Source organism: Bombus affinis, chromosome 5 (assembly GCF_024516045.1).
Source record: "Bombus affinis isolate iyBomAffi1 chromosome 5, iyBomAffi1.2, whole genome shotgun sequence".
NCBI lineage: Eukaryota > Metazoa > Arthropoda > Insecta > Hymenoptera > Apidae > Bombus > Bombus affinis.
In genome coordinates this window covers 6,861,250-6,872,117 of record NC_066348.1, presented here as the reverse complement: position 1 = coordinate 6,872,117, position 10,868 = coordinate 6,861,250, and the positions used below count along the sequence as shown (strand labels likewise).

The 10,868-nt window shown below is 38.8% G+C and overlaps 1 protein-coding gene and 1 long non-coding RNA gene across 3 annotated transcripts in view; one reads left to right on the top strand and one right to left on the bottom strand.

Moving 5' to 3' along the window:
- Positions 1-257: 257 nt before the first annotated feature.
- On the bottom strand, positions 258-9,624 carry LOC126916499 (polycomb group protein Pc). The gene is made up of 5 exons (XM_050722345.1): positions 7,722-9,624; positions 4,827-4,870; positions 4,621-4,744; positions 3,876-4,301; positions 258-3,609 (listed from the first exon to the last, which is right to left on the bottom strand). The coding sequence occupies exons 1-5, from the start codon at positions 7,779-7,781 to the stop codon at positions 2,989-2,991; spliced, it is 1,275 nt and encodes a 424-aa protein (XP_050578302.1). The 5' UTR covers positions 7,782-9,624; the 3' UTR covers positions 258-2,988.
- Positions 6,578-10,868, top strand: part of LOC126916508 (uncharacterized) — a 165,395-nt gene continuing 161,104 nt past the window's right edge. Inside the window, exon 1 of one of the 2 annotated variants that reach the window (XR_007710623.1) lies at positions 6,578-6,703. This is a non-coding gene — a long non-coding RNA (uncharacterized LOC126916508). Of the gene's footprint in view, positions 6,704-8,860; positions 9,010-10,868 lie in introns of those variants that run through there. The other variant, XR_007710621.1, reaches the window with a different exon arrangement.

Here is a 10,868-nt window from a genome sequence, read left to right as displayed (position 1 = left end):
TTAATAAAAAGAAAGAAAATTGATAAAACATTAAACACAATAATGTCGTTCATGCTTTAACATACTCTATTCGACGAAACCTTTTTTCGAGTAACTGTTGCTTTATTCTCCCTTAACTTTACACATTATGGCTAGTAACATAAGTGGAAACTTAGATAAAGAAAAACTGATCAAGCTTTGAATGCTGCTTCAATGAATAAAGCGCATGAATATCAGCTTTGAGTGGATGGAAAACAAGTACTGCACGCGAGCAAAAATTCAAATAAAGATTTTATTGAAATATAAGGAATCTGTACCAGACAGAACTAAAATTACCGTTTAAATTTGGTACTACCGGGGTTCGCATCGTATATTCCTGCGTAATCGCTGGGTTATCTTTTCACATTTTTTCCTCTCTCCTTGTGTCGGTGTATGTGTATCTGTGTTGACTTCATCTTTTTTTTTTTTTAAATCGTTATAAGTAGAATCTGAATATTTCTATAAGTACAGAAACAATATTGAAGGTACGCGCACAGTCTATCTCAAAGTCTCTAAAGCTAAAAAGGATTTTTCTCCTAGATCTGCAGTTCTGCGATTCTTACATTTACAACTTAAAGGGGTTTCTTGCTTTCCGTTTCTCTATTTACAATTATGATAAACTGAAAGGTCTAAAGCTACGCGTTCTCTCTCTCTCTCTCTCTTTCATTCTCTCTCTCGCTCTAAAATCGCTCTGTTATCATAGAATTGTAAGTGTTCAATTATTTACAATTTTTACAGAATATTTCTCTCTCAATATACAGAGTGTATTGGTTTACATTACACAACAATTTAATAAACGTGTATTTAAAATTCCTTGCAAATGCGAATTACAAGAAATCGCGCGACCTAACCACACACAAATAGTCCCATTTTCATTTCCCGTTTAAAAAGATAAATCGTTATAATTATGCTTTTCTCTTGGAAATAGATCGTACATAGTCAATCAGAAAGAAAGGGAGGAAATATTAAACATTTATTACTAATGTATCGTCGACTTATCATTTTAAATTATAGTTAATCAATTGTAATGTACGACAGAGAAGGAAAGTCTTTCGAACGAGGCTCGTTCTATTCTCATAAAATGGGACGTATTGTGCGTATTAGTCTCTAATACTATACTAAGAATGTAAAAACCAAAAAAACTTTTCTTTCTTTATATTAGTTACAATAAATAAGCAACGTATATGTATTTTTTTCCTTTTAAGATTTACGCTTATACAATTAACCGTATCACGAATTTACTGGTTCCGAAATTGGTGGACACGCGGCGCCAGATGTACGGTGCAGCGGAGGTTAAAAAGAAAAAGAAAGATGAAATGAAATAAAAGGAAGAGAATAGAGTCAATCTTTGAAGAAGTTTAACGACATTAATTAATTACATTGTTTGGATAGAAGATCGTTAGAATTTGGTTGTACTCGATTCTCTGTTCAAGATGACCGTTTTCGAGGTAGGAACATTCCTATTTGGTGAATACACGTCGACAACCCATCTTAAAAAAATAAAATGGCCCTCTCTCAAGGATATGCATAAATATTTCTCGAAATACATATTCGTAAGTATATATATATATCGTTGGAATTAAATGTCGCGTGTATGAAAACGTATAATACGCAGTCAGTCCTTAAATTCAAATGGAAAAAAAGGGAAATGAAAGAAAAGATACCTTTGGAGATATAAAAAAAATGCAACATCTAACACGTTTAAACAATACTTAATCGATTCGTAACAAAAACACCGACAACCGATATAAAACATGTTATATAGATTACAAAGTTATCATGTACTATGTTGTTGATAACGTACATCGTTTTGCTTCCCTTTTTCAGCTTGTTTGTCACTGTGCATTGAACTGTATGTGTATGTATGTAGGTCTGTTTGTGTAAGTGTGATGCTATAACAACTTGAAAAAAAAATCAATAATGCGTTCGTGCCTCTAAACAAATCTAAAATCTACGAACGAATAATACACCTCTTTTCTTTTCTTTTCTTTTTGTGACAAAATATTACTCGCTAAGAAAAAGAGAAAAAAATGAGAGTGATATTCATCAGTTAAATACAATATAATATCATAATGCTGAGAAATACGTCATCAAGATAACATTAGTTCCATTTTTGTTATTTTTGTTTCTATATACTCGAAAATTCATTTTTTTAGTATTTTCTTAAAACGCTTCTACGAAGCTGCTTTGATTATTCTAAAAATGAATTAGAAAAATATTTCTTTCCAGATCTGTACTATTTTACCATAGTAAAATTTGAAATTAACTAATTTACAATGGTATTCCACCATTCTTTATCTTTTTTTTTTCTGCAGAATTCTAATACAAGCGGAAATGCAATCAATTGAGAAAATGTTATTTATCCTCTAAAATGTTTCTTTCAGATCTTTTTGCATTTTCTTTTTGTCTGATTTTGGTACAGAGAGTTTACGGTCTATCAAGCGTCTTTAAAATGTACAAGTGTATATCACGATGTGACAGCGACTCATGTACCGTTGTTCTTTCGCGTTTACTTGTCGCATAACGATAGTCTTATTATCTTTTATCCGCTGACTTACACGATAATTTTCTATTCGACACGTCGGAACTGACCGTTCGAATTTTTGTCCCCAATCAAATCCACGTTCAATTTTAGGTTCACGTAACATCTTGTTCTAGCAAACTGTGAGTTGAACAATTTCTTTGTAATTACACATAACCTCGATCATCCTCTTCGCAATCACCAAAAAAGAGTCCGTTTTACTTTTTTAGAAAAAGTCTTTATATATATATGTATGTATATATAGCTTGATGTCAATACATACATATCAATGTATGTATGTATATACATATATATATATACGTATATGTGTGTGTATATATATATGTTCAGCATTTTCGACTCTACACTTCAACGTGTGAAAATAATTTATATTTACAAGCTGGTTCAGTATTAGAAATTCGCATTAAAGCGTCCTTATTTAAAGATCGTTAATAGATATCGCTCTTTGGATCCCTTTCCCGGAAGAATCCTTTTTCAGTCTTGCACTCCCTGATGGTAACGGTCTTCAAATTTACCGTCACGTCTGTAATGAACACCTGATCGGCAACTGGATTCCGCGCGTGCCAGTAATCCGTACCAGGACTTGAAAGAGGGACATACATGTCGGACTTCGAGATTTCCGTCTGCTTCACGCTCGATGTATTGCTATTGTTGCTATTACTGTTGTTGTTATGATTGTTGCTATTGTTATGACTATGATGCCCATTGACGACGGTTGGTAACCTGTTGTTGTTTGTATATGAATCAGTAGGGCTAGGTGACTTGTGACCGTTCGCGTCTACTGTCACAGCTCCGTTCGACTTCTCTTGTTTTTGTTCAGACAAGTGCCTCTTTTTGGTAGGCTGTTCCAGAGGCGTGTCTATCTGGGGGGAGAGAGGTGCTGGTGGTGCACGCGGCAGCGAGGGTGGAGGACCGTGAGGCACGTCAGCTTCGGCACGCTTTTTCTCTTGCACCGCTGGAGCTGGTGTCGTCGGCACTGCTGGCAGCGGTTCCTCCGGTGTCGACTTCACGCTTGACGATGACGGCCTCCTGCCGTTTACTTTGTGACTCTGCAACATATTTACAATTATATGTTTGTTATTTTAGAATTTATTTCAATTTATTCTTTATTTAGTTTATTATTTTTTGTCTTTATTATAATATGTGCTACAAATTTTTGATAGATTTCGAAATTATGGACACTTTTAAGATTCGTTGTATATAATTGATCACTTTGTTAATTATCTATAAATCCAAAATATAGATTAGCTCTGATTAAACTCTATAGATAAACTCTATAAGACGAAGAGAAGAAGAGGAATGAATGAATACTTACGTGATAAGAGGGAGACGTTGGGTTAGTCTTCAGGGGCAATAGCCGAGGTATTTTGTTTGGAGGAGGACTTCCACTACCGCTGCTTGGACTGCTCGTAGTAATGGTAACACCAATTTTTCCTGATTCTTTGCTGAGAACCTCGGCCTTTCTTTTCGTGCCAGTCGGTTCTCTCCTAGGCAGTAGAGGACTGTCTATACTACTATTGGAACAATCTGAATCAACACTGAACGCGGATGCAGATAATTCTGGGGCTGTTGGCGATTCGTGCCCATCGACGGAACTCGGAAGCGTGTCTTCGTCAGGTGCAACGGGATTTAGGCGAGGCGCGGAGGTGCTACCGATAGTTGATTCGTCTTGACTATCTTCTCCGACTCTTTCGTCTCCGCCGGGCTCTTCCTCGACGACCAAGTTTGCCAGAACGTGTTCCTGTGAATTATAAAAATAGTTTAGTTTATTGAAATATTTATATAATTTTACATTAAAAATTATAGAAAAAAATACAATAATTATCTTACTATTAAGAATGGAAAAGGTTTCAATATAATTGAATGAAAGATTAATTTTTAATAATTTCCATTTCCACACATTTAATTAGAAACACATTTAAATGTAATGTCAATAATTTAAATTTGAAAATTTGAATTAGAAAATATGCAGTATGTACTACAGTACACAATAATATATTATTATATTACATATATATAATTTTGCGAACATGAATTGCGAATATGAATAAATTATTTACGCTATATCTAGTATCCCTCCGCCTAGGTCTCCTTGCAGTCACATCTCCACCTTTTTGACTTTCTTCGTATAATTCAATTAACCTGACGTCTAAAATGTTTTCTTCGGGTTCCCATGTGTTGTGTCTGTAAAAAATGAAAATGCTTACATTCATAATCTATTTTAATGAACCTGTAAACAATTTTATCAATTGTACTTTTAACTTACTTTTTGCTCCATCCTTTCCATTTTACGAAATACTCTACTTTGCCCTACAGGAAACAGAAATCATTCACATATAAAAGATAATTCATACCAATAAGAATAAAATATGGAAGTGAATCCGACAATTATACACCTCACGAAGATACAGATTCGATATTTTTAATTACTAAATAATTTTATACAGTTCAAAAATGAAGTATCTTTATTAGCGTGTTATTATTTTTGTCATATTTTTAATAATAATTAAAATTTGTTAGAAGCTCATCTATATCAATGCTACGTCGAAGTACTTCTAATAAATCAGTATTTTTAGTGTAATATTTTGTAGCTATATTACATGTGCAAGTATAAACAATGGAAATTTAACTATTGTAAAATAAATGTTTATAAGAAACTCCAAGGAGTACTAATATGCACAAATTATTACTCCCTTTATGTTAAGATCGTGAATGTAGAGTAACAAAGAGTAGTATCCTAAACTTGATTTATCATCTATAAAATTATCTGATTAGTTTGCATTCAATGAATTACTATAATATATATCACTTATGTTATTTATACAAGAGGAACGATATTAATATAACAAGTACTTAAATCAGATCAAAATACCCAATATCATACTCATAATTACTCATAAACCCAACGAATTATGTATTGAAAGATAACCAAAATGCGGTAATTGTATCGTTTCTCCATCTAAAAGTAGCCTAACGAAACATCATCCCTTAAATCGTCCCTCCATTCCCGGTACGATGCTCTTACCAAAAGAAAAAAGAGAGAAACGTTTTAATAGAAACCAAAAGATTTTTACAATCTCTACTGAATTGTGCAATGCACATTGCACTCTTCCAAATCTTGCAGATTTGTGACATAGACGCAATGAGAAATCGAGATAAGTCTATGACTACGATGTATGACTTTATCCTTTTCATATTAACATACGTACTATATGCAGATGACAATTTGTCACGAGGGCATTTAATACACAATTTTTCTAATAAGAATAATCATAAAATTTCAATACGCGATAAGAGCCAATTATATCCTCTTTCTTTTAACTCATTAAAAATCAACGTAGTGTTAACACCATATTTATCATATTTTCATAAAACGATAATCTTTATAATTTATTTAACTTATTTTTTCAATAATATTGTGTTTACGCAATTTTCCTACATTATCTCGCTACTTTATTCTTAATGGATTAATACACTATATGCAAATATCATTTTGCAAGAGGATATTTGATATATGATTAAATTTTTAATTTTTACGTAATTTTAACAATTGTACAATTCCGATATCACATAAAACGATAAAAGATCTACAATGACTACGACTTTATCCTTTTTGTTTTATTATATACAGGCATAATTTATGACAAACACATTTGATACATAATTTAATTTCTTATTTTTATAGAATTTTTATATAACAAACATAATAGTTATGTATTATGTATGAGTGGTTGTTTGAATTCGTCGACCGATAAAAAGACCCTTGGCGCCAGTCATCGTTGATCACGATGTCAGAATGTGGCCGATTGCAAAGATCCGTTTCGCGCGTCTGCGTCGGAACGACGGATTTTCGAATCCATCTCCGTAGGAGCGTACGGTCGATAAAACGGGCGGCGTTGACTTCCACGAGAACCGCTGATACGGCTCACCTATTGGCCGTCGGCCAACGAACGAAAGCATGCCGACCGCTCTAGGTGCGCAGCTAGTCTGACAGTTGGAAAACAATGACATAACTGTGCAGGTATAGGACACGTTGCTTTATCGCGCATGAGCCGCTCGCAGCTGAGAAATCTCGCGTGTTTTATGTCGATTTACAACGTTGCCAGCCGAGACCATGTCGTTACTCCGAAGATCACCGCCACGGTAAAAACGCATAAATTCTTGCATAAATCGCGACCGTTTTCAAACAACCATATCACAGATAATGGTGCAATAATAAATCAATCAATAATATTGTAAGTTTAATGGGAGATCATTTGGAGGATTCTTCACTTGAAACATGAATGTCAGCGCGTCTTTAATTGAAATATTGAATTTGTAAGTTTGGACGAGAATAATAGACTGTTGTGTATTCACCTTCATATGGTGTGAATATGATTACGAACATGTTATAATATCTCTGGCGCGAATTTTGAATGTTACGAAATTCTGATATTTTAGTTTGTGCCATCATAAGTCGTGATATAAGGAAATGAAACGATTGTCAAATAAAAATTAAAAAATTTTTGTAAAATTAAGTTAATCAGAATTCTAAGTATATTTGTACACTTCCAATTACTATCACGTGTTATACGTTATATATATAGTTATAACCCATTTATCTTTCAGAAGAAAACATTGTTTGGGTTAATTAGCAAGCAATAAGTTTCATAAATTGACTAGAAATTTAGTAATCCTTTCATTTATTACAAAGTTTCATTAAGTGTTTCAATAAATTGTAGTAAATTGTAATAAAAGTATCAATTAATAGAATTCGAATAAATTAAATGAATAATGAGTTTGAAAATTAAAAACTAAAAAGAAATTAAAAATTATCTATTTGCAGCGTCAAGAAGTATAACATTTATTTTTCCCGAAAAGGCACGCGGTAATGCATAGATATTTAAAGGCATATTTACAATGCAACGAAATAAATAAACTTAGTATTTCCTATAAAACGTTAATGTACCAATAAAACGTGTCTGTTCGAGTTCGATGAGAGATATCGAGAGCATCGTACATGATAGAAATCGCAACGGGAGGGGCAGAATTGTCGAAACGATAGAGGTGGGAAAGAGAAAGATCACGAAGAGGGGAGGAGGAACCGGCAACGACGCATAGACAAACAGATTCCATGTAGTGGCGCTATCTGCCGGTGACGGTTCGCATTTCTCTTACTTACCCGCTTTTCCCTCTTCTTTATAATCCGTTCCGCGGCGTAAACTCTGTCACCTAGATCCATGTTTCTAATCCTTGTTCGTTAGATCCGTAATAAAAGCTGTTAATATATCCAATAAAAGAGTGGAGGGTGTCACTAAAAAACCACACTGAGTAACGTAACACCATATGTACCTATACCGTAATCTGACCACGATGCTCTAATTTAATCGAGATGACACACCGTGTAAACACAATAAACACGTGTTGTCTCGTATACGAGAAGACTCGGCATTGCTCGATGTTTTTCGCACTGATTGGGACTGAGTCGACCGACTGGTGATTAGAGTGGCTGCTATTTCAGCAGCGAGGCGGCAATGCGACCGATGTTTTTTGAAAGGCCAGTAGTCGCGGCAAGACCGGCGAACACGAGCGAAGTCGGCGTACACGCACGTCCCATCGGGAAGGGAATTTCAAGCGGCACAGTTTGCGCGCCGCGAGTTTCTTCTACGTGTGTTCACCTTACGGATAAATCTGCGTACGATATTTGTCGAGGAATACGAGTACGCTCGACTTGTGTGTCTCGTCTCCGAATTGGTATCGAGACTTATAGTGGTGCCTGGTGTTGGCCGGCAACACACGTTTTCTGCTTCTGCTGGTGCTGCTACTCCCTTCGTGCAAGATCGGGGTTCGTGACGTCAGCAATTCCCCCTCACCTCGTAAACACCAAACATGGCCGTCGTACGGATATACGCTGATCGAGTGCGTCCGAAACTGATGGTGAAAACTAACGTCGATATAGGCACTGGAAACTCGTGGATACGTGTACGAAGTGCAGTAGGACGTTTTAAAGCCTCGTGAACGGCGTTGAGTCTGTCTATATACGAATATGTAAAAACTGGAGCGATCGACTCACAGCGTCTAGCACATTCTGCGGATCGAGGCCGACTAGAGCCGAGGTCTGCCGAACTCCCCTCGCAAGCTTAGTGGACTCGCCCGACCCGCTCGAGGTTAGGAGGGGAGGGGGTAACGGTAGAGAAAGAGTATCAGAAGGGGAAGGGAGAAACTCTCAACGGTACGTGCGCCGCGCGTACAACGGAGAGAGAAAGATAGAGAAAGCAAAAGAAGGAGAGTGTGATTGAGTGACCGAGGACGAGAAGGGTGGGGAGAAGAGGGAGAGAAGAGCAAGCGCAATGGAGGTAGAAAAGAGAGACGGCGCGACCAGGAGCGCCGTCCTCGGAACAAGAAAGCTGCCTGCCTGCTTGCCTGCCTGCCGCCTGCCTGCTAGCCAGCCACCCCAAGTTCCCTTCTAGGTACGTGTATGCGTATATTTGTGTGAGAGACCAGTCGATGCAACGTTGCCAACTCTATTTCGTCGATAGCACCGCACCAAATGTCACTGGCGTATTACCCGATCAACTCGAGAATCGACTATGCCGTCGTTACGTTTATCACTTGTTATCACAAACAAAACGAGTCGATCGATGTGTCCTTCTAGAAACACACACGTGATTTAATCACGATGTTTCAAGCGATCAAGGTACCGCTTTTGCCGTGTCGATTCGCGCCTACGATCTGGCAACACTGTATCCTCTTGCGACGTACTGTCACACACTACATAACACTACCGCACGGCATCGCATACGATGCTTTTATAATAAACAGACGTTTTCGAACGGACTATTCGTAAAAATCGGAAACTCGCCGGAATGATAACGCACGGTATCGAGTACGATCAACGTAGAATAGAGCGCGTCGCAGTAAAACCGGCGGCACTGTTCGTGAAAACGTGTGCAACCTCAACGGATCCCGAAACGAGAGTGTCCTCTCCGTGCCGACGAACACATAGGGAGAGCGGTTCAGCAAAGGAAAAGGAGAGGGATACAAAAGGAGTGAGAGAGCCAGATGGGGGAACCTCTGCTCTTCTCCGTCCTTCGGCGCAAATAGCAGGATAAAAAAGCTACGACAGTGGCGCTCGATTGGTGGGATTCTCGAGGCGCTACCAACGCTTCTAACCCCGCTGAGCACGGCGACCAATCGACGAGTGGCACAGCCCACGTCCGTTCCCCTCGACTCGTCGAGAAGGCGGGCTCACGGACGATCGTCGGTCGACGGTTCAGTTCGAGGTCCCCATCGCCGTGCCGCGCGCGTCCCTGTATTCCCCTTCGACAACAGCCTTTCCGTTTTGCCGCAACTTTCCCCCTCTGTGTATGTTCAAACAGAGACAGCAAATTCTCTCCCTCCCCATCACACTCTTCCCCTCGTGTAGGAAACCCGAATAGCGGAGCGCGCTACCGTGCCACCGGTCATATCTCGCTCTCTCTCTTTCTCTTTAACGCCCACGGGTGTGTAAAGCCGTATATACCGCGTATGTGCCGTCGCGTAGGGCGGGCACGTGGGTGAGGGGCACAAGGGGAAGTACATATATACACCATTTACATATATACATTTATATATATATGTACAAGCGCACATCGTCACAAGCATTTCCCCTCTTCGTAGCCACGTCGGCGGTGGCCGACCACCGTCGGTATTGAAATATCCTGGCCCTGGAGAGCCAAGTAGCCGTGCAGCGATGCCGCTTCTCTTTATAACCACTACGCTCTGCACCAAGAGACCGATCTTCCTTTCCTTTCCTCTTCCCCACCCTTTCTCGTCGCATGCACCTTTCCTCTTTCTTCGTCTCTTTGTCTGCGTCTTCCGTCCTCCCTCCATTCTCTCTTTACACCCTTCCCCCTTTGTTCTTCGTCTGACTGTAATGTTGGTAATCCGTCTCTCTTGCCTTCTGTGCCCTTGTTCGGTACGGTTTGTCGCGGGATGGGTGTTGCGTACCCTCTTTTACGACTTCACTTTTCCCCTTCTTCCTTTTCGCCGTCCGATTCGAGTTTCGCCTCCCTTTGAAGCGCAATCAATTGTTGGACGAAGTGTTGTGCGCAACCCTATGACCGACGTACAAAAGCAAAAATGCCAGCGTGCGTCGCGCGCTCGGCTTTCTCGAGTCGCGCGCTATTGCGCAACCATGAAATACACAAAGCCGATGTAGATGGCGTGCCGCGGGTACGCAGCTTATGGCATGTCCCCTCCTTTTCCTTCTTTCCCCTGCATAAGCAATGCTCTCCTTTGTTCTTCGTCGTCGTTGTCGCTGCTGTAGTGCACGCTTTTAAAGTAACCT

Excerpts from the sequence above, each read along its gene's own strand:
- LOC126916499 (XM_050722345.1), bottom strand. The coding sequence starts at position 7,781 with ATGGATCTAGGTGACAGAGTTTACGCCGCGGAACGGATTATAAAGAAG. Across the intron at positions 4,871-7,721 it reads TAAAGAAGAGGGAAAAGCGG|GGCAAAGTAGAGTATTTCGT; the intron begins GTAAGTAAGAGA and ends TGTTTCCTGTAG. Across the intron at positions 4,302-4,620 it reads GGAGGGATACTAGATATAGC|GAACACGTTCTGGCAAACTT; the intron begins GTAAATAATTTA and ends TATAATTCACAG.